The sequence below is a fragment of the Salmo salar genome, chromosome ssa15 (assembly GCF_905237065.1).
Source record: "Salmo salar chromosome ssa15, Ssal_v3.1, whole genome shotgun sequence".
NCBI classification, from domain to species: domain Eukaryota; kingdom Metazoa; phylum Chordata; class Actinopteri; order Salmoniformes; family Salmonidae; genus Salmo; species Salmo salar.
Genome location: NC_059456.1, coordinates 108,614,105 through 108,637,677, shown reverse-complemented (window position 1 = coordinate 108,637,677; position 23,573 = coordinate 108,614,105). Strand labels below are relative to the sequence as shown.

At 43.9% G+C, this 23,573-nt stretch overlaps 1 protein-coding gene across 1 annotated transcript; it reads right to left on the bottom strand.

Moving 5' to 3' along the window:
- Nucleotides 1-7,977: 7,977 nt before the first annotated feature.
- Nucleotides 7,978-23,320, bottom strand: LOC106572999 (potassium voltage-gated channel subfamily A member 3). The gene is made up of 4 exons (XM_045696568.1): nucleotides 22,869-23,320; nucleotides 15,824-16,067; nucleotides 9,015-9,479; nucleotides 7,978-8,796 (listed from the first exon to the last, which is right to left on the bottom strand). Exons 1-4 carry the CDS (start codon nucleotides 23,210-23,212, stop codon nucleotides 8,161-8,163), a joined length of 1,689 nt encoding a protein of 562 aa, XP_045552524.1. The 5' UTR covers nucleotides 23,213-23,320; the 3' UTR covers nucleotides 7,978-8,160.
- Between the last annotated feature and the right edge of the window lie 253 nt (nucleotides 23,321-23,573).

Here is a 23,573-nt window from a genome sequence, read left to right as displayed (position 1 = left end):
ATCTATGTACACAGGGCAGCAGTTACTGGGTGGAGGCTAGTAACAGTAACTGAGGTTCAGGGCAGCAGTTACTGGGTGGAGGCTAATAACAGTAACTAAGGTTCAGGGCAGCAGTTACTGGGTGGAGGCTAATAACAGTAACTAAGGTTCAGGGCAGCAGTTACTGGGTGGAGGCTAGTAACAGTATCTAAGGTTCAGGGCAGCAGTTACTGGGTGGAGGCTAGTAACAGTAACTGAGGTTCAGGGCAGGGTACTGGGTGGAGGTTGGCTAGTAACAGTATCTAAGGTTCAGGGCAGGGTACTGGGTGGAGGTTGGCTAGTAACAGTAACTAAGGTTCAGGGCAGGGTACTGGGTGGAGGCTAGTAACAGTAACTAAGGTTCAGGGCAGGGTACTGGGTGGAGGCTAGTAACAGTATCTAAGGTTCAGGGCAGGGTACTGGGTGGAGGTTGGCTAGTAACAGTATCTAAGGTTCAGGGCAGGGTACTGGGCAGGGTACTGGGTGGAGGCTAGTAACAGTATCTAAGGTTCAGGGCAGGGTACTGGGTGGAGGCTAGTAACAGTAACTAAGGTTCAGGGCAGGGTACTCGGTGGAGGCTAGTAACAGTCACTAAGGTTCAGGGCAGGGTACTGGGTGGAGGCTAGTAACAGTAACTAAGGTTCAGGGCAGGGTACTGGGTGGAGGCTAGTAACAGTAACTAAGGTTCAGGGCAGGGTACTGGGTGGAGGCTAGTAACAGTAACTAAGGTTCAGGGCAGGGTACTGGGTGGAGGCTGGCTAGTAACAGTAACTAAGGTTCAGAGCGGGTACTGGGTGGAGGCCGGCTAGTAACAGTAACTAAGGTTCAGGGCAGAGTACTGGGTGGAGGATAGTAACAGTAACTAAGGTTCAGGGCAGGGTACTGGGTGGAGGCTGGCTAGTAACAGTAACTAAGGTTCAGGGCAGGGTTCTGGGTGGAGGCTAGTAACAGTAACTAAGGTTCAGAGCGGGTACTGGGTGGAGGCCGGCTAGTAACAGTAACTAAGGTTCAGGGCAGGGTACTGGGTGGAGGCTAGTAACAGTAACTAAGGTTCAGAGCGGGTACTGGGTGGAGGCTAGTAACAGTAAGTAAGGTTCAGGGCAGCAGTATCTAAGGTTCAGGGCAGGGTACTGGGTGGAGGCTGGCTAGTAACAGTAACTAAGGTTCAGGGCGGGGTACTGGGTGGAGACTAGCTAGTAACAGTAACTAAGGTTCAGGGCAGGGTACTGGGTGGAGACTAGCTAGTAACAGTAACTAAGGTTCAGGGCAGGGTACTGGGTGGAGGCTAACTAGTAACAGTGACTAAGGTTCAGGGCAGGGTACTGGGTGGAGGCTGGCTAGTAACAGTAACTAAGGTTCAGGGCAGGGTACTGGGCAGGGTACTGGGTGGAGGCTAGTAACAGTAACTAAGGTTCAGGGCAGCAGTTTCTGGGTGGAGGCTAGTAACAGTAACTAAGGTTCAGGGCAGGGTACTGGGTGGAGGCTAGTAACAGTAACTAAGGTTCAGGGCAGGGTACTGGGTGGAGGCTAGTAACAGTAACTAAGGTTCAGGTAGGGTACTGGGTGGAGGCTAGTAACAGTTTCTAAGGTTCAGGGCAGGGTACTGGGTGGAGGCTAGTAACAGTAACTAAGGTTCAGGGCAGGGTTCTGGGTGGAGGCTAGTAACAGTAACTAAGGTTCAGAGCGGGTACTGGGTGGAGGCCGGCTAGTAACAGTAACTAAGGTTCAGGGCAGGGTACTGGGTGGAGGCTAGTAACAGTAACTAAGGTTCAGAGCGGGTACTGGGTGGAGGCTAGTAACAGTAAGTAAGGTTCAGGGCAGCAGTATCTAAGGTTCAGGGCAGGGTACTGGGTGGAGGCTGGCTAGTAACAGTAACTAAGGTTCAGGGCGGGGTACTGGGTGGAGACTAGCTAGTAACAGTAACTAAGGTTCAGGGCAGGGTACTGGGTGGAGACTAGCTAGTAACAGTAACTAAGGTTCAGGGCAGGGTACTGGGTGGAGGCTAACTAGTAACAGTAACTAAGGTTCAGGGCAGGGTACTGGGTGGAGGCTGGCTAGTAACAGTAACTAAGGTTCAGGGCGGGACTGGGCAGGGTACTGGGTGGAGGCTAGTAACAGTAACTAAGGTTCAGGGCAGCAGTTTCTGGGTGGAGGCTAGTAACGGTAACTAAGGTTCAGGGCAGGGTACTGGGTGGAGGCTAGTAACAGTAACTAAGGTTCAGGGCAGGGTACTGGGTGGAGGCTAGTAACAGTAACTAAGGTTCAGGTAGGGTACTGGGTGGAGGCTAGTAACAGTTTCTAAGGTTCAGGGCAGGGTACTGGGTGGAGGCTAGTAACAGTAACTAAGGTTCAGGGCAGGGTACTGGGTGGAGGCTGGCTAGTAACAGTAACTAAGGTTCAGGGCAGGGTACTGGGTGGAGGCTAGTAACAGTCAATAAGGTTCAGGGCAGGGTACTGGGTGGAGGCCGGCTAGTAACAGTTTCTAAGGTTCAGGGCAGCAGTTTCTGGGTGGAGGCTGGCTAGTAACAGTAACTAAGGTTCAGGGCAGGGTACTGGGTGGAGGCTAGTAACATTATCTAAGGTTCAGGGCAGGGTACTGGGTGGAGGCTGGCTAGTGGTGACTAAGGTTCAGGGCAGGGTACTGGGTGGAGGCTAGTAACAGTAACTAAGGTTCAGGGCAGGGTACTGGGTGGAGGCTAGCTAGTAACAGTAACTAAGGTTCATGGCAGGGTACTGGGTGGAGGCTGGCTAGTGGTGACTAAGGTTCAGGGCAGGGTACTGGGTGGAGGCTAGTAACAGTAACTAAGGTTCAGGGCAGGGTACTGGGTGGAGGCTAGCTAGTAACAGTGACTAAGGTTCAGGGCAGGGTACTGGGTGGAGGCTAGCTAGTAACAGTAACTAAGGTTCAGGGCAGGGTACTGGGTGGAGGCTAACTAGTAACAGTAACTAAGGTTCAGGGCAGGGTACTGGGTGGAGGCAGGCTAGTAACAGTAACTAAGGTTCAGGGCAGGGTACTGGGTGGAGGCTAGCTAGTAACAGTAACTAAGGTTCAGGGCAGGGTACTGGGTGGAGGCTAGCTAGTAACAGTAACTAAGGTTCAGGGCAGGGTACTGGGTGGTAGCCGGCTAGTAACAGTGACTAAGGTTCAGGGCAGGGTACTGGGTGGAGGCTAACTAGTAACAGTAACTAAGGTTCAGGGCAGGGTACTGGGTGGAGGCTAGTAACAGTAACTAAGGTTCAGGGCAGGGTACTGGGTGGAGGCTAGTAACAGTAACTAAGGTTCAGGGCAGCAGTTTCTGGGTGGAGGCTAGTAACAGTAACTAAGGTTCAGGGCAGGGTACTGGGTGGAGGCTAGTAACAGTAACTAAGGTTCAGGGCAGGGTACTGGGTGGAGGCTAGCTAGTAACAGTAACTAAGGTTCAGGGCAGGGTACTGGGTGGAGGCTAGCTAGTAACAGTGACTAAGGTTCAGGGCAGGGTACTGGGTGGAGGCTGGCTAGTAACAGTAACTAAGGTTCAGGGCAGGGTACTGGGTGGAGGGTAGCTAGAAACAGTGACTAAGGTTCAGGGCAGGGTACTGGGTGGAGGCTGGCTAGTAACAGTAACTAAGGTTCATGGCAGGGTACTGGGTGGAGGCTGGCTAGTAACAGTAACTAAGGTTCAGGGCAGGGTACTGGGTGGAGGCTGACTAGTAACTGTGACTAAGGTTCAGGTCAGGGTACTGGGTGGAGGACGACTAGTAACTGTGACTAAGGTTCAGGGCAGGGTACTGGGTGGAGGCCAGCTAGTAACTGTGACTTAGCTTTAGTGCAGGGAACTAGGTGGAGACTGGCTAGGTGGAGGCTGGCGAATTATACCTAAGGTTCAGGGCAGGGAACTGGGTGGAGGCTGGCTAGTGGTAACTAAGGTTCAGGGCAGGATACTTGGTGGAGGCTGGCTAGTAACTGTGACTAAGTTTCATGGCAGGGTACTGGGTGGAGGCTGACTAGTGGTGACTAAGGTTTGGGGCAGGGTACTGGGCGAAGGCCGACTTGTAACAGTGACTAAGGTTCAGGGCAGGGTACTAGGTGGAGTCTGGCGATTGGTACCTAAGGTTCAGGGCAGGGTACTGGGTGCAGGATGGCTAGCGTTGACTAAGGTTCGGGCAGGGTACTGGGTGGAGGCCGATAAGTAACTGTGACTATGGTTTATGGCAGGGTTCTGGGTGGAGGCCGGCTAGTAACTGTGATTAAGGTTCAGGGCATGGTACTGGGTGGAAGCTGGCTAGTGGAGACTAAGGTTCAGGGCAGGGTACTGGGTGGAAGCTGGCTAGTGGAGACTAAGGTTCAGGGCAGGGCACTGGGTGGAGGCCGGCTAATGGTGACGAAGGTGAAGGGCAGGGTACTGGATGGAGGCTGGATAGTGGTATCTAAGGTTCAGGGTAGGATACTGGGTGGAGGCCGGATAGTGGTAACTAAGGTTCAGGGTAGGATACTGGGTGGAGGCCTGCTAGTAACAGTGACAAAGGTTCAGGGCAGGGTACTGGGTGGAGGCTGGATAGTGGTATCTAAGGTTCAGGGTAGGATACTGGGTGGAGGCCGGATAGTGGTAACTAAGGTGTAGTGACAAGGTTCAGGGCAGGGTACTGGGTGGAGGCTGGATAGTGGTAACTAAGGTTCAGGGCAGGGTACTGGGTGGAGGCTGGATAGTGGTAACTAAGGTTCAGGGCAGGGTACTGGGTGGAGGCTGGATAGTGGTAACTAAGGTTCAGGGTAGGATACTGGGTGGAGGCCGGATAGTGACAGTGACTAATGTTTAGGGTTGGGCACTGGGTGCAGGCCTGCTAGCAACAGTAACAAAGATTTGGGGCAGGGTACTGGGTGGAGGCCAGCCAGTGGTATCTAAGGTTCGGGCCAGGGTACTGGGTGGAGGCCGGCCAGTGGTATCTATGTTTCGGGGCAGTGTACTTGATGGAGGCTGGATAGTGACCGTGACTAATGTTCCGGGCAGGGTACTGGGTGTAGGCCGGCTAATGTTGACGAAGGTGAAGGGCAGGGTACTGGATGGAGGCTGGATAGTGGTATCTAAGGTTCAGGGCAGGGTACTGGGTGGAGGCCGGATGGAGGTAACTAAGGTTCAGGGTAGGATACTGGGTGGAGGCTGGATAGCGACAGTGACTAAGGTTCAGGGCAGGGTACTGGGTGGAGGCTGGATAGTGACAGTGACTAAGTTTCAGGGCAGGGTACTGGGTGGATGCTGGATAGTGACAGTGACTAAGGTTCAGGGCAGGGTACTGGGTGGAGGCTGGATAGTGACAGTGACTAAGGTTCAGGGCAGGGTACTGGGTGGAGGCTGGATAGTGACAGTGACTAAGGTTCAGGGCAGGGTACTGGGTGGCGGCCGTTAGGTATTGACTAATGTTCAGGGAAAGGTACAGGGTGGAGGCTGGCTAGAGACAGAGACTAATGTTCAGGACAGGGTACTGGGTGGAGGACGGATAGTGGTAACTAAGATTCAGGGCAGGGTTCTGAGTGGAGACTGGCTAGTGGTAACTAAGATTCAGGGCAGGGTTCTGAGTGGAGTCTGGCTTGTGTTGACTAAGGTATAGGGCAGGGTACTGGGTGGAGGCTAGATAGTGGTAACTAAGGTGTAGGGCAGGGTACTGGGTGGAGGCTAGATAGTGGTAACTAAGGTATAGGGCAGGGTACTGGGTGGAGGCTAGATAGTGGTAACTAAGGTGCAGGGCAGGGTACTGGGTGGAGGCCGACAAGTGGTGACTAATGTTCAGAGCAGGGTACTGGGTGGAGGCTGGCTAGTAACAGTAACTAAGGTTCAGGGCAGGGTACTGGGTGGAGGCTAGTAAGAGTCACTAAGGTTCAGGGCAGGGTACTGGGTGGAGGCTGGCTAGTAACAGTAACTAAGGTTCATGGCAGGGTTCTGGGTGGAGGCTGGCTAGTGACAGTGGCTAAGGTTCAGGGCAGGATACTGGGTGGAGGCTGGCTAGTGACAGTGGCTAAGGTTCAGGGCAGGGTACTGGGTGGAGGCTGGAATGTGGTAACTAAGATTCAGGGCAGGGTTCTGAGTGGAGGATGGCTTGTGTTGACTAAGGTATAGGGCAGGGTACTGGGTGGAGGCTGGATAGTGGTAACTAAGGTTCAGGGCAGGGTACTGGGTGGAGGCCGGATAGTGACAGTGACTAATGTTCAGGGCAGGGTACTGGGTGGAGGCTGGATAGTGACAGTGACTAAGGTTCAGGGCTGGGTACTGGGTGGAGGCTGGATAGTGACAGTGACTAACGGTCATGGCAGGGTACTGGGTGGTGGCCGGATAGTGACAGTGACTAACGGTCATGGCAGGGTACTGGGTGGAGGCTGGATAGTGACAGTGACTAACGGTCATGGCAGGGTACTGGGTGGAGGCTGGCCAGTGGTTAATAAGGTTCAGGGCAGGGTACTGGGTGGAGGCCGGATAGTGGTAACTAAGATTCAGAGCAGGGTACTGGGTGGAGGCCGGATAGTGGTGACTTTTTAACAATCTGATATATGATCCTTATAAATCCTTAATACACACCACTCTGATATTAGAATCAGCTGAAGATTTATCATTTCTGGTGTTGTATATTCCATCTAAAGCTCTGTTGTTCTATATGTCTCTGTCTCTCTCTCCTTCTTCATCCAGACACAGACTGCTGTGTTATAACAGATTACAGCCCTGTGGAATATCCCTATCATCATGATACATTTTATATATAAAAGTATGTGGACACCCCTTCACATTAGTGGATTCGGCTATTTTAACCACACCCGTTGCTGACAGGTGAATAAAATCGAGCAACACAGCCATGAAATCTCCACAGACAAACATTGGCAGTAGAATGGCCTTACTGAAGAGCTCAGTGACTTTCAAAGTGGCACCATCATAGGGTGCCACCTTTCCAACAAGTAAGTTTGTCAAATTTCTGCCCTGCTAGAGCTTCCTGGTCAACTGTAAATGCTGTTATTGTGAAGTGAAAAAGTCTAGGAGCAACAACGGCTCAGGCGCGAAGTGGTAGGCCACACAAGCTCACAGAACGGGACCGCCGAGTGCTGAAGCGCATCCTCAGTTGCATCGCTCACTACCGAGTTTCAAACTGCCTCTGGAAGCAACATCAACTGTTCGTCGGGAGGTTCATGAAATGGGTTTCCGTGGCTGAGCAGCCGCACACAAGCCTAAGATCACCATGCGCAATGCCAAGCGTTCGCTGGAGTGGTGTAAAGCTCGCCGCCATTGGACTCTGGAGCAGTGGAAACAAGTTCTCTGGAGTGATGAATCACGCTTCACCATCTGGCAGTCCGACGGACGAATCTGGGTTTGGCGGATGCCAGGAGAACACTACCTGCCCCAATGAATAGTGCCAACTGTAAAGTTTGGTGGAGGAGGAATAATGGTCTGGGGCTGTTTTTCATGGTTCGGGCCCCTTAGTTCCAGTGAAGGGAAATCTTAACGCTACAGCATTCAATGACATTCTAGACAATTCTGTGCTACTAAATTTGTGGCAACAGTTTGGGGAAGGCCCTTTCCTGTTTCAGCATGACAATGGCCACATGCACGAAGCAAGGTCCATAAGGAAATGGTTTGTCTTGATCAGTGTGGAAGAACTTGACTGGCCTGCTCAGAGCCCTGACCTCAACCCCATAGAACACCTTTGGGATGAATTGGAACGCCGACTGTGAGCCAGGCCTTAATCGCCCAACATTAGTGCCCAACCTCACTAATGCTCTTGTGGCTGAATGGAAGCAAGATTCCCACAGCAATGTTCCAACATCTAACGGAAATCCTTCCCAGAAGAGTGGAGGCTGTTATAGCAGCAAAGGGGGGACCAACTCCATATTAATGCCTTCCCAGAAGAGTGGAGGCTGTTGTAGCAGCAAAGGGGGGGACCAACTCCATATTAATGCCTTCCCAGAAGAGTGGAGGCTGTTATGGCAGCAAAACGGGGGGGGGGGGACCTACTCCATATTTAATCCCCATGATTTTGAGATGAGATGTTGGACATGCAGGTGTCCACATACTTTTGGTCATGTAGTGTATATATCCCCGTTAGATATGCATGGTAGTGATGAGTCTCTGTCCTCATTCAACCCCATCCGTTAAACCACGAGTCTCGTTATGATAGCCATAGGGACTACACGTCAGTGAATATCTTCTTGTTGATGCTGACGCTGTTCACCGTGTTGTTTTGTGTCACGGTCGTCGTCGTGGTAGCGGTGGTTGCCGTGGGGAAGTTCTGCTGCCGTTTGAAGGCGCTGCTGTTCAGTTCTCTGTTTTCCTCGATCACCAGGTACTCACTCTTACTCGGCGATGTAGAGCTACTCCTCTTTCTCATCTCACCATCCTCCTCCTCCTCCTCCTCCTCCTCCTCCTCCTCCTCCGTCTCGGCCGCCAGCGGCTGACAGCTGCCCACGTGGAGGTACTGCGCTTGCTCCTCGCCTTCCGTCTCCCGGTGGTAGAAGTAGTTGAAGTTGGACACGATGACGGGGACGGGCAAGGCGATGGTCAGCACGCCGGCGATGGCGCAGAGCGATCCGACGATTTTCCCGCCGATGGTTATCGGGTGCATGTCGCCGTAGCCGACGGTAGTCATGGTGACCACGGCCCACCAGAAGGCATCAGGGATGGAGCTAAAGCTGGAGTCTGGGTCGTCGGCCTCGGCGAAGTAGACGGCGCTGGAGAAGAGGATGACTCCGATGAAGAGGAAGAAGATGAGCAGGCCCAGCTCCCGCATGCTGGCCTTCAGTGTCTGGCCCAGGATCTGGAGCCCCTACCATAAACAGACAGAGAGAGTTCAGATCTACCATAAACAGACAGAAAGCTCACTCTAGCTAGTTTACTGTATTAGGGCAATTGGTTTTGGTTTAACGCGGCTTCAGCTTGACAGCACACACACACACAGACAGACAGTGAGAGCGATGGCAACAGTGAACATCGAACACATCTTTGGAGGTTTGTGCTATATAGAGATGGTGCTACAATAGATACCTTGGAGTGTCTGGACAGCTTGAAGATCCTGAACACCCTGACCAGCCTGATGACCCTGAGGATGGCGAGAGACATGGCCTGCTGCCCGTTCCCCTGCTGCTCCGCCAGCTCCGTGCCCAGCGTTATAAAATACGGTATTATGGCCACGATATCTATAATGTTCATGATGTTCCTAGAGAAGGTGGCCTTGGAGGGACAAGCGAAGAACCGGACCAGCAGCTCAAAGGAGAACCAGATGATGCACAGCGTCTCTACCACGAAGAACGGGTCGGAGAACGGAGAGGAGAAGTACGGCCCGGTGCCGTTAACGGTAGCCACCGGGACTGGCTCCTTGTGGTCGTCCCTGAACTCCGGTAATGTCTCCAGGCAGAAGATGACGATGGAGATGAGGATGACGAGGACGGAGACGATGGCTATCCCCCGCGCAGGACCACTGCTCTCAGGGTACTCAAACAGCAACCACACCTTGAAGAGGAGAAGAGATATACTGTATTAACCTCACCTTTAAGAAGAGGAGATATAATGTATTAACCTCACCTTTAAGATGAGATATACTGTATTAACCACACCTTTAAGATGAGATATACTGTATTAACCACACCTTTAAGATGAGAGGAGATATACTGTATTAACCTCACCTTTAAGAAGAGATATACTGTATTAACCACACCTTTAAGATGAGAGGAGATATACTGTATTAACCTCACCTTTAAGAAGAGATATACTGTATTAACCACACCTTTAAGAAGAGATATACTGTATTAACCACACCTTTAAGATGAGATGAGATATACTGTATTAACCTCACCTTTAAGAGGAGATATACTGTATTAACCACACCTTTAAGATGAGATGAGATATACTGTATTAACCACACCTTTAAGATGAGATATACTGTATTAACCACACCTTTAAGATGAGATATACTGTATTAATCACACCTTTAACATGAGATATACTGTATTAACCACACCTTTAAGATGAGATATACTGTATTAACCACACCTTTAAGATGAGATGAGATATACTGTATTAACCACACCTTTAAGATGAGATATACTGTATTAACCACACCTTTGAGTTGAGATATAATGTATTAACCACACCTTTGAGATGAGATATACTGTATTAACCTCACCTTTAAGAGGAGATATACTGTATTAACCACACCTTTAAGAGGAGATATACTGTATTAACCACACCTTTAAGATGAGATATACTGTATTAACCACACCTTTAAGATGAGAGGAGATATACTGTATTAACCACACCTTTAAGAGGAGATATACTGTATTAACCACACCTTAAAGATGAGATATACTGTATTAACCACACCTTTAAGATGAGATATACTGTATTAACCACACCAATAAGATGAGAGGAGATATACTGTATTAACCACACCTTTGAGATGAGATATACTGTATTAACCACACCTTTAAGATGAGAGGAGATATACTGTATTAACCACACCTTTAAGATGAGATATACTGTATTAACCACACCTTTGAGATGAGATATACTGTATTAACCACACCTTTAAGATGAGATATACTGTATTAACCACACCTTTAAGATGAGATATACTGTATTAACCACACCTTTAAGATGAGAGGAGATATACTGTATTAACCACACCTTTAAGAGGAGATATACTGTATTAACCACACCTTTAAGATGAGATATACTGTATTAACCACACCTTTAAGATGAGATATACTGTATTAACCACACCTTTAAGATGAGAGGAGATATACTGTATTAACCACACCTTTAAGAGGAGATATACTGTATTAACCACACCTTTAAGATGAGATATACTGTATTAACCACACCTTTAAGATGAGATATACTGTATTAACCACACCAATAAGATGAGATATACTGTATTAACCACACCAATAAGATGAGAGGAGATATACTGTATTAACCACACCTTTGAGATGAGATATACTGTATTAACCACACCTTTAAGATGAGAGGAGATATACTGTATTAACCACACCTTTAAGATGAGATATACTGTATTAACCACACCTTTGAGATGAGATATACTGTATTAACCACACCTTTAAGAGGAGATATACTGTATTAACCACACCTTTAAGATGAGATATACTGTATTAACCACACCTTTAAGATGAGATATACTGTATTAACCACACCTTTAAGATGAGATATACTGTATTAACCACAACTTTGAGATTAGATATACTGTATTAACCACACCTTTGAGATGAGATATACTGTATTAACCACACCTTTGAGATGAGATATACTGTATTAACCACACCAATAAGATGAGATATACTGTATTAACCACACCAATAAGATGAGAGGAGATATACTGTATTAACCACACCTTTGAGATGAGATATACTGTATTAACCACACCTTTAAGATGAGAGGAGATATACTGTATTAACCACACCTTTAAGATGAGATATACTGTATTAACCACACCTTTGAGATTAGATATACTGTATTAACCACACCTTTGAGATGAGATATACTGTATTAACCACACCTTTAAGATGAGAGGAGATATACTGTATTAACCACACCAATAAGATGAGATGAGATATACTGTATTAACCACACCTTTAAGATTAGATATACTGTATTAACCACACCTTTAAGATGAGAGGAGATATACTGTATTAACCACACCTTTAAGAGGAGAACAGATATACTGTATTAACCACACCTTTAAGATGAGATATACTGTATTAACCACACCTTTAAGATGAGATATACTGTATTAACCACACCTTTAAGATGAGATATACTGTATTAACCACACCTTTAAGAAGAGATGAGATATACTGTATTAACCACACCTTTAAGATGAGATATACTGTATTAACCACACCTTTAAGAGGAGATGAGATATACTGTATTAACCACACCTTTAAGATGAGATATACTGTATTAACCACACCTTTAAGAGGAGAGGAGATATACTGTATTAACCACACCTTTAAGATGAGATGAGATATACTGTATTAACCACACATTTAAGATGAGATATACTGTATTAACCACACCTTTAAGATGAGATATACTGTATTAATCACACCTTTAAGATGAGATATACTGTATTAACCACACCTTTAAGATGAGATGAGATATACTGTATTAACCACACCTTTAAGATGAGATATACTGTATTAACCACACCTTTGAGTTGAGATATACTGTATTAACCACACCTTTAAGATGAGAGGAGATATACTGTATTAACCACACCTTTAAGATGAGATATACTGTATTAACCACACATTAAAGATGAGATATACTGTATTAATCACACCTTTAAGATGAGATATACTGTATTAACCACACCTTTAAGATGAGAGGAGATATACTGTATTAACCACACCTTTAAGATGAGATATACTGTATTAACCACACCTTTGAGATGAGATATACTGTATTAACCACACCTTTGAGATGAGATATACTGTATTAACCACACCTTTAAGATGAGATATACTGTATTAACCACACCTTTGAGATGAGATATACTGTATTAACCACACCTTTAAGAGGAGATATACTGTATTAACCACACCTTTAAGATGAGATATACTGTATTAACCACACCTTTAAGATGAGATATACTGTATTAACCACACCTTTAAGATGAGAGGAGATATACTGTATTAACCACACCTTTAAGAGGAGATATACTGTATTAACCACACCTTAAAGATGAGATATACTGTATTAACCACACCTTTAAGATGAGATATACTGTATTAACCACACCAATAAGATGAGAGGAGATATACTGTATTAACCACACCTTTGAGATGAGATATACTGTATTAACCACACCTTTAAGATGAGAGGAGATATACTGTATTAACCACACCTTTAAGATGAGATATACTGTATTAACCACACCTTTAAGATGAGAGGAGATATACTGTATTAACCACAGCTTTAAGATGAGATATACTATATTAACCACACCTTTAAGATGAGATATACTGTATTAACCACACCTTTAAGATGAGAGGAGATATACTGTATTAACCACACCTTTAAGAGGAGATATACTGTATTAACCACACCTTTAAGATGAGATATACTGTATTAACCACACCTTTAAGATGAGATATAGTGTATTAACCACACCTTTAAGATGAGAGGAGATATACTGTATTAACCACACCTTTAAGAGGAGATATACTGTATTAACCACACCTTTAAGATGAGATATACTGTATTAACCACACGTTTAAGATGAGATATACTGTATTAACCACACCAATAAGATGAGATATACTGTATTAACCACACCAATAAGATGAGAGGAGATATACTGTATTAACCACACCTTTGAGATGAGATATACTGTATTAACCACACCTTTAAGATGAGAGGAGATATACTGTATTAACCACACCTTTAAGATGAGATATACTGTATTAACCACACCTTTGAGATGAGATATACTGTATTAACCACACCTTTGAGATGAGATATACTGTATTAACCACACCTTTAAGAGGAGATATACTGTATTAACCACACCTTTAAGATGAGATATACTGTATTAACCACACCTTTAAGATGAGATATACTGTATTAACCACACCTTTAAGATGAGATATACTGTATTAACCACACCTTTGAGATTAGATATACTGTATTAACCACACCTTTGAGATGAGATATACTGTATTAACCACACCTTTGAGATGAGATATACTGTATTAACCACACCAATAAGATGAGATATACTGTATTAACCACACCAATAAGATGAGAGGAGATATACTGTATTAACCACACCTTTGAGATGAGATATACTGTATTAACCACACCTTTAAGATGAGAGGAGATATACTGTATTAACCACACCTTTAAGATGAGATATACTGTATTAACCACACCTTTGAGATGAGATATACTGTATTAACCACACCTTTGAGATGAGATATACTGTATTAACCACACCTTTAAGATGAGAGGAGATATACTGTATTAACCACACCAATAAGATGAGATGAGATATACTGTATTAACCACACCTTTAAGATGAGATATACTGTATTAACCACACCTTTAAGATGAGAGGAGATATACTGTATTAACCACACCTTTAAGAGGAGAACAGATATACTGTATTAACCACACCTTTAAGATGAGATATACTGTATTAACCACACCTTTAAGATGAGATATACTGTATTAACCACACCTTTAAGATGAGATATACTGTATTAACCACACCTTTAAGAAGAGATGAGATATACTGTATTAACCACACCTTTAAGATGAGATATACTGTATTAACCACACCTTTAAGAGGAGATGAGATATACTGTATTAACCACACCTTTAAGATGAGATATAGTGTATTAACCACACCTTTAAGAGGAGAGGAGATATACTGTATTCACCACACCTTTAAGATGAGAGGAGATATACTGTATTAACCACACCTTTAAGAGGAGAACAGATATACTGTATTAACCACACCTTTAAGATGAGATATACTGTATTAACCACACCTTTAAGATGAGATATACTGTATTAACCACACCTTTAAGATGAGATATACTGTATTAACCACACCTTTAAGAAGAGATGAGATATACTGTATTAACCACACCTTTAAGATGAGATATACTGTATTAACCACACCTTTAAGAGGAGATGAGATATACTGTATTAACCACACCTTTAAGATGAGATATACTGTATTAACCACACCTTTAAGAGGAGAGGAGATATACTGTATTCACCACACCTTTAAGATGAGATATACTGTATTAATCACACCTTTAAGATGAGATATACTGTATTAGATCACACCTTTAAGATGAGATATACTGTATTAGATCACACCTTTAAGATGAGATATACTGTATTAATCACACCTTTAAGATGAGATATACTGTATTAATCACACCTTTAAGATGAGATATACTGTATTAACCACACCTTTAAGAGGAGAGGAGATATACTGTATTAACCACACCTTTAAGATGAGATATACTGTATTAACCACACCTTTAAGAGGAGATGAGATATACTGTATTAACCACACCTTTAAGATGAGATATACTGTATTAACCACACCTTTAAGAGGAGAGGAGATATACTGTATTCACCACACCTTTAAGATGAGATATACTGTATTAATCACACCTTTAAGATGAGATATACTGTATTAATCACACCTTTAAGATGAGATATACTGTATTAACCACACCTTTAAGAGAACAGATATACTGTATTAACCACACCTTTAAGAGAACAGATATACTGTATTAGATCACCTTTAAGATGAGATATACTGTATTAGATCACACCTTTAAGATGAGATATACTGTATTAGATCACACCTTTAAGATGAGATATACTGTATTAACCACACCTTTAAGATGAGATATACTGTATTAACCACACCTTTAAGATGAGATATACTGTATTAGATCACCCATGATGGACATTATTCTGTTTTCATCTGTATTTTAAATTCCTTGCTCAAGGGAACATCAACATTTTACATTTACGTCATTTATCAGACGCACTTATCCAGAGCAACTGCCTACATTTTCCCGGACTGGTCGCCCATTGGAATCCAACCCACGAGCCTTGCTCTACCAACCGAAACACTCAGGATAACCAGAAGAAGAAAGGGAAGCGCTAGAATGTTCTCTTTGGTAAAGGGGTAAATTGATAATTAAAAAAGGATGCTGTTATTATTATTACAGCATGTTCAATGGAACAAACATTTCTAAACTCTGACGTGTTTTTCGGCATAGGCTTTTTGTCATGTACAACCATACCTGCCTCTGCAGCTCATTGTCAGGTAGTGGTCTCTCCTCTTCCTTAATAAAACCCTCATCTTCTCTGAACTTCTCCATGGCCTCCTCTCCCAGCTCGTAGAAACGGATCTCCTCAGAGAAGATGTCTATGGGCACGTTGACGGGTCTTCTGATACGCCCGCCCGACTGGTAGTAGTAGAGGATGGCGTCGAAACTGGGCCGGTTCCTGTCAAAGAAATACTCGTTCCTCAGAGGGTCAAAGTACCTGGTGGATAGAGAGGGGGGGGGGGGGTAGAGAGAGGCAGATACATAAGTAGTAATATTTAATTTACAGACAGACAGACAGACAGACAGACAGACAGACAGACAGACAGACAGACAGACAGACAGACAGACAGACAGACAGACAGACAGACAGACAGACAGACAGACAGACAGACAGACAGACAGACAGACAGACAGACAGACAGACAGACAGACAGAGACAAACACAGAGACAGACAGACAAATAGACATGCAGACCAAACAAAGTGTTTAAGGCTAAGTTTAGACATTAACTCAGAAATCTCAAGATTAAACATTAACTCAGAGTGGTTAAGGTAAGGGTTAAGGTTAAACATTAACTCAGAGTGGTTAAGGTAAGGGTTAAGGTTAAACATTAACTCAGAGTGGTTAAGGTAAGGGTTAAGGTTAAACATTAACTCAGAGTGGTTAAGGTAAGGGTTAAGGTTAAACATTAACTCAGAGTGGTTAAGGTAAGGGTTAAGGTTTGGCTTAAAACAAAAAATATCACGAACACCTTTCTTTGTCTGGATTCGAACTTGCAACCAGAGGCAGATGCTTAAGCCCACAACGCCCTAGCAAATCCTACTTGAAGGTAACAGCGCTCACTGCTGCCCCTAGTGGTCGGTTTCCACTTCATCTCCTGACATCCTCAGGCGTGGACGGACATCGAATACTGACTTGTATCACAGGTGACCTGGCTGATTTATCTATATATTTCCTGATATCTGATTTTATGCGATAAAATAAGTATATTTCCTGATATCTGATTTTATGCGATAAAATAAGTATATTTCCTGATATCTGATTTTATGCGATATAATAAGTATATTTCCTGATATCTGATTTTATGCGATAAAATAAGTATATTTCCTGATATCTGATTTTATGCGATATAAAGGAGTATTTTGGTATTTTATTAGGATCCCCATTAGCTGTTGCAAAAGCAGCTGCTACACTTCCTGGGGTTCCACACAAAACATGAAGCATGACATAATACAGAACATTAATAGACAAGAACAGCTCAAGGACAGAACTATATAAAAAAATAATTAAAGGCACACGTAGCCTACATATCAATGCATACACACAAACTATCCAGGTCAAATAAGGGAGAGGCGTTGTGCTGTGAGGTGTTGCTTTATCTGTTTTATGAAACCAGGTTTGTGGTTTATTTGAGCAAATGAGATGGAAGGAAGTTCCATGCAATAAGGGCTCTATATAATCCTGTACGCTTTCTTGAATTTGTTCTGGATTTGGGGACTGTGAAAAGACCCCTGGTGGCATGTCTGGTGGGGTAAGTGTGTGTGTCAGTGCTCTGTGTAAGTTGACTATGAAAACAATTTGGGATTTTTCAACACCATTAATGTTTCTTATGAAAACAAGAAGTGACTCAGTCAGTCTGAATGTGGTCGGACCATCACATCATTAACATATACAGTTGAAGTCGGACGTTTACGCACACCTTAGTCAAATACATTTAAACTCAGTTTTTTACAATTCCTGACATTTAATCCTTGTAAAAATTCCCTGTCTTAGGTCAGTTAGGATCCCCACTTTATTTTAAGAATGTGAAATGTCAGAATAATAGTAGAGAGAATGATTTATTTCAGCTTTTATTTCTTTCATCACATTCTCAGTGGGTCAGAAGTTTACATACACTCAATTAGTATTATAGTAGCATTGCCTTTAAATTGTTTAACTTCGGTCAAACTTTTTGGGTAACCTTCCACAAGCTTCCCACAATAAGTTGGGTGAATTTTGGCCCATTCCTCCTGACAGAGCTGGTGTAACTGAGTCAGGTTTGTAGGCCTCCTTGCTCACACACACTTTTTCAGTTCTGCCCACACATTTTCTACAGGATTTGAGGTCAGGGCTTTGTGATGGCCACTGCAATACCTTGACTTTGTTGTCCTTAAGCCATTTTGCCACAACTTTGGAAGTATGCTTGGGGTCGTTGTCCATTTGGAAGACCCATTTGTGACCAAGCTTTAACTTCACTAGGGTAGGGGGCAGCATTTGGAATTTTGGATGAAAAGCATGCCCAAATTAAACTGCCTACTACTCAGGCCCAGAAGCTAGGATATGCATATACTTGATAGATTTGGATAGAAAACATCCTAACGTTTCCAAAACTGTTAAAATAATGTCTGTGAGTATAACAGAACTGATATGGCAGGCAAAAACCTGAGGAAAATCCATCCAGGAAGTACTATTATTTTGAAAGGCTGTTTTTCCATTGAAAGCCTATCCACCATACAAAGACTTATGACCCAGTTCACGATCTCTATGGCTTCTTCTACATGTGGCCAGTCTTTAGGCATTGTTTCAGGCTTTTACTCTGAAAAATGAGGGAGATACAGCACTTTCAATGAGTGGTGGACAGTGGACATTTCCAGACATGAGTCCAGCGCGCGATCGGGAGCGCGACATTCTTGTTCCTCCTTTTCTATTGACGAAGCTTTTGTCCGGTTGAAATATTATTGATTATTTATGACAAAACAACCTGAGGATTGATTTCAAACATCGTTTGACATGTTTCTACGAACTGTTATTGTACTTTTTTGACTTTTCGTCTGGATGTTGAGAGCGTGCTTTGTGCCTTTGGATTACTGAACTAAACGCGCAAACAAAACTGAGGTTTTTGGACATGAAGAGGGACATTATCGAACAAAACTAACATTTATTGTGTAACATGGAGTCCTGGGAGTGCCACCAGATGAAGATCAAAGGTAAGAGATTAATTTAATCGCTATTTCTGACTTTTGTGAGTCCTCTCCTTGACTGGAAAATGTCTGTATGGTGTTTTGTGGCTAGGCGCTGTCCTAACATAATCGCATGGTGTGCTTTCGCCGTAAAGCCTTTTTGAAATCTGACACAGCCGCTGGATTAACAAGATGTTTATCTTTAAAATGGTGTATAATACGTAATAGTATGTTTGAGGAATTTTAATTATGGGATTTCTGTTGTTTGAATTTGGCGCCCTGCAATTTCACTGCCTGTTGTCGAGGTGGGAGGCTAGCTTCCCAATGATACCATCCTGACTGATGTCTTGAGATGTTGCTTCAATATATCCACATAATTTTCCTCCTCATGACGCCATCTATTTTGTGAAGTGCACCAGTCCCTCCTGTAGCAAAGCACCCCCACAACATGATGCTGCCACCCCCGTGCTTCACGGTTGGGATGGTGTTCTTCGGCTTGGAAGCCTCACCCTTTTTCCTCCAAACATAACGATGGTCATTATGGCCAAACAGTCCTATTTTTGTTTCATCAGACAAGAGGACATTTCTCCAAAAAGTATGATCTTTGTCCCCATGTGCAGTTGCAAACCGTAGTCTGGCTTGGTTATGGCAGTTTTGGAGCAGTGGCTTCTTCCTTGCTGAGCGGCCTTTCAGGTTATGTCGATATAGGACTCGTTTTACTGTGGATATAGATACTTTTGTACCTGTTTCCTCCAGCATCTTCACAAGGTCCCTTGCTGTTGTTCTGGGATTGATTTTCACTTTTCACACCAAAGTACGTTCATCTCTAGGAGACAGAACGCGTCTCCTTCCTGAGCGGTATGATGGCTGCGTGGTCCCATGGTGTTTATACTTGCGTACTATTGTTTGTACAGATGAACGTGGTACCTTCAGGTGTTTGGAAATTGCTCCCAAGGATTAACCAGACTTGTGGAGGTCTACAATTGTTTTTCTGAGGTCTTGGCTGATTTCTTTTGATTTACCCATGATGTCAAGCAAAGAGGCACTGAGTTTGAAGGTAGGCCTTGAAACACATCCTCAGGTACACCTCCAATTGACTCAAATGATGTCAATTAGCCTATCAGAAGCTTCTAAAGCCATGACACCATTTTCTGGAATTTTCCAAGCTGTTTAAAGGCACAGTCAACTTAGTGTATGTAAACTTCTGACCCACTGGAATTGTGATACAGTGAATTATAAGTGAAATAATCTCTCTGTAAACAATTGTTGGAAAAATGACTTGTGTCATGCACAAAGTAGATGTCCTAACCGACTTGCCAAAACTATAGTTTGTTAACAAGAAATTTGTGGAGTGGTTGAAAAACGAGTTTTAATGACTCCAACCTAAGTGTATGTAAACTTCCGACTTCAACTGTATGTGATTGTGTGATCTCTGTGGTTACTTGTATCTGTATAGGGTGAACTCTGAATTACTATATGCAAAAAAGGATTTATGGTCCTCTTAGGAATTCTGTCTTATTTACATTGGTCTCGTCCCATACACAAGCCTGTAAATGCTGTGACACCCTGTGGACATTGGGCCTTGGAGTGTTTATGTTACTGTATACTTGGTATCGTTTAATTGGGCGGTTGGTTTTGGGTTCAAAGGTTACACCTTTTAGATGTTACAAATGGAATTGAATGCCTTTGTTCTCTCTCTGTTATCCTGGTACACGGAGTAAAGTTGTATGATCAATTCTCATTTCCTAGACTTCTAGGTGTAGTAAGCATCTCTTTGTTATCCTGTAGTAAGCATCTCTCTCTGTTATCCTCGGAGTAAAGTTGTATGATCAATTCTCATTTCCTAGACTTCTAGGTGTAGTAAGCATCTCTTTGTTATCCTGTAGTAAGCATCTCTCTCTGTTATCCTCGGAGTAAAGTTGTATGATCAATTCTCATTTCCTAGACTTCTAGGTGTAGTAAGCATCTCTTTGTTATCCTGTAGTAAGCATCTCTCTCTGTTATCCTCGGAGTAAAGTTGTATGATCAATTCTCATTTCCTAGACTTCTAGGTGTAGTAAGCATCTCTTTGTTATCCTGTAGTAAGCGTCTCTTTGTTCATGCTTTGTTCTGTATGTTTACCTTGGGATCTATATGCTCGGAATAACGCCTTAGTAATGCCTGTTAATGCTTTGTAACTTAAGCTTTATGCCATGTATGTGAATCCATTCGTTGTACAAAAGTTCATTAAATATCTGCCTTTGATATAGACAGACTAATCTAGATAAACTAAACTAGATCTCAGACTAATTCTAATGCTAGCCAACGTCAACTCTTTTCCTAATCTTTTGCTTGTATATTTTAAATAACTTTATGGAGTCTGATTAATATGTTAATAGGCAAATTGCTTAGTCTCATTATGAGTCACGTGAGGTATTTATAATATCATATAAAGTGTATACACACACACACAAGTCAAATATTACTGTCCACTACTAGCGTATAATAACCTACAGTGGAAGAAACAGTATGTGAACCTGCATAAGTTGGTCATCAAATTGTATCTGATCTTCATCTAAGTCACAACAAACACAGTGAAACAGCTTAAACGAATAACTAATATTATATTTTTCTTGTCTATATTGAATACATCATTTAAATATTCACAGTGTAGGTTGGAAAAAGTATGTGAACCCCCTAGGCTAATGACTTGTCCAAAAGCTAATTGGAGTCAGGAATCAGCTAACCTGGAGTCCAATCAATGAGACGAGATTGGAGATATTGATTAGAGTTGCCCTGCTCTATAAAGTTGCCCTGCTCTATAAAAAAAAAACACTCACAAAATTTGAGTTTCTATTCAAAAGAAACATTGCCTGATGTGAACCATGCCTCGAACAAAAGAGATCACAGAAGACCTAAGATTAAGAATTCTTGACTTGCATAAAGCTGGAAAGGGTTACAAAAGTATCTCTAAAAGCCTTGATGTTCATCCGTTCACGGTAAGACAAATTGTCTCGTAAAATACCAAACAAGAATGGTGTTCATGGGAGGACACCACGGAAGAAGCCACTGCTGTCCAAAAAAAACATCGCTGCATGTCTGAAGTTCGCAAAAGAGCACCTGGAAGTTCCACAGCGCTGCTGGCGAAATATTCTGTGGACAGATGAAACTACAGTTGAGTTGTTTGGAAGGAAAACACAACACTATGTGTTTAGAAAAAAAGGCACAGCACACCAACATCAAAACCTCATCCCAACTGTAAAGTATGGTGGAGGGAGCTTCATGGTTTGGGGCTGCTTTGCTGCCTCAGGGCCTGGACAGCTTGCGATCATCTACGGAAAAATTAATTCCCAAGTTTATCGAGACATTTTTCAGGAGAACGTAAGGCTATCTGTCCTCCAATTGAAGCTCAACAGAAGTTGGGTGATGCAACAGGACAACGACCCAAAACACAGAAGTAAATCAACAACAGAACGGCTTCAACAGAAGAAAATACGCCTTCTGGAGTGGCCCAGTCAGAGTCCTGACCTCAACCCGATTGAGATGCTGTGGCATGACCTCAAGAGAGAAGTTCACACCAGACATCCCAACAATATTGCTGAAATGAAACAGTTTTGTAAAGAGGAATGGTCCAAAATTCCTCCTGACTGTTGTGCAGGTCTGATCCACAACAACAGAAAACGTTTGGTTGAGGTTATTGCTGCCAAAGGAGGGTCAACCAGTTATTAAATCCAAGGGTTCACATACTTCTCCCACCCTGCACTGTGAACGTTTACCTGGTGTGTTCAATAAAGACATGAAACATATTATTGTTTTTGTGTTACTAGTTTAAGAAGACTGTGTTTGTCTATTGTTGTGACCTAGATGAAGATCAGATCAAATTTTATGACCAATTTATGCAGAAATCCAAGTATTTCCAAAGGGTTCACATACTTTACCTTGCCACCGTATAGAAGTACTAAAGTTCTCATTCTCTTCTTGGGGTTAACATACAAACACAGTTTAACCAGTATTACTAAAGTACTCTAGCTACCTCATTCTCTTCTTGGGGTTAACATACAAACACAGTTTAACCAGTATTACTAAAGTACTCTAGCTACCTCATTCTCTTCTTGGGGTCCCCCAGCAGGGTCTCAGGGAACTGGGAGAGGGTCTTGAGCTGCGTCTCGAAGCGCAACCCGGAGATGTTGACGACTACGCGCTCGCAGCACTCGTGGTCCGGTTGGTTCCGTTCATACCGGTCCAGAGAGTGGTGACCTGGTAGAGTCACCAACTCCTCCAACATGTTGTCTCCGCCGCACGCCACCACCGTCATCACGTCGACGTCTGTCTCGGTGTATCCGTGGTTTACGAGGGTGTCGCGGTCTCGGAGGTCGGGGTGGTCCTGGTGGGTTTTGGTAATGGAAGGCGGCGGGGATTGAAGGAGACTGAGGTGGTCGTCCATGTGCGCGCCGAGATAGACGGACGGAGACACATGCAGGGGCACCAGCTGTTTCCCCCCTCCGCGAGCCCCTGTTAGCCAGCCACCACCACGGCTTCCCCTCCTCCGTCTCCTCTCTCTCTCTCTCTCTCTCTCTCTCTCCCTGTCTGTCTGCTCTTCTCACTCTGTCTGATTCTCTCCAATTGGTGTTCACTCCCACGGCGCGAGAGCTGTGGTTTATAAACATGCGAGCACTACGCCCGCCCCTGGCAGGCAACCCCTCTCTCTCTCTCTCTCTCTCTCACTCCTCTCTTTCTCTCCTCTCTCTCCTCCTATCAGAGCGTAGACAGACATAAACACTGAGTATCAGACGCGTCACAACCCG

Excerpts from the sequence above, each read along its gene's own strand:
- LOC106572999 (XM_045696568.1), bottom strand. The coding sequence starts at position 23,212 with ATGGACGACCACCTCAGTCTCCTTCAATCCCCGCCGCCTTCCATTACC. Across the intron at positions 16,068-22,868 it reads GACCCCAAGAAGAGAATGAG|GTACTTTGACCCTCTGAGGA; the intron begins GTAGCTAGAGTA and ends TCTATCCACCAG. Across the intron at positions 8,797-9,014 it reads AGCTGTCCAGACACTCCAAG|GGGCTCCAGATCCTGGGCCA; the intron begins GTATCTATTGTA and ends TGTTTATGGTAG.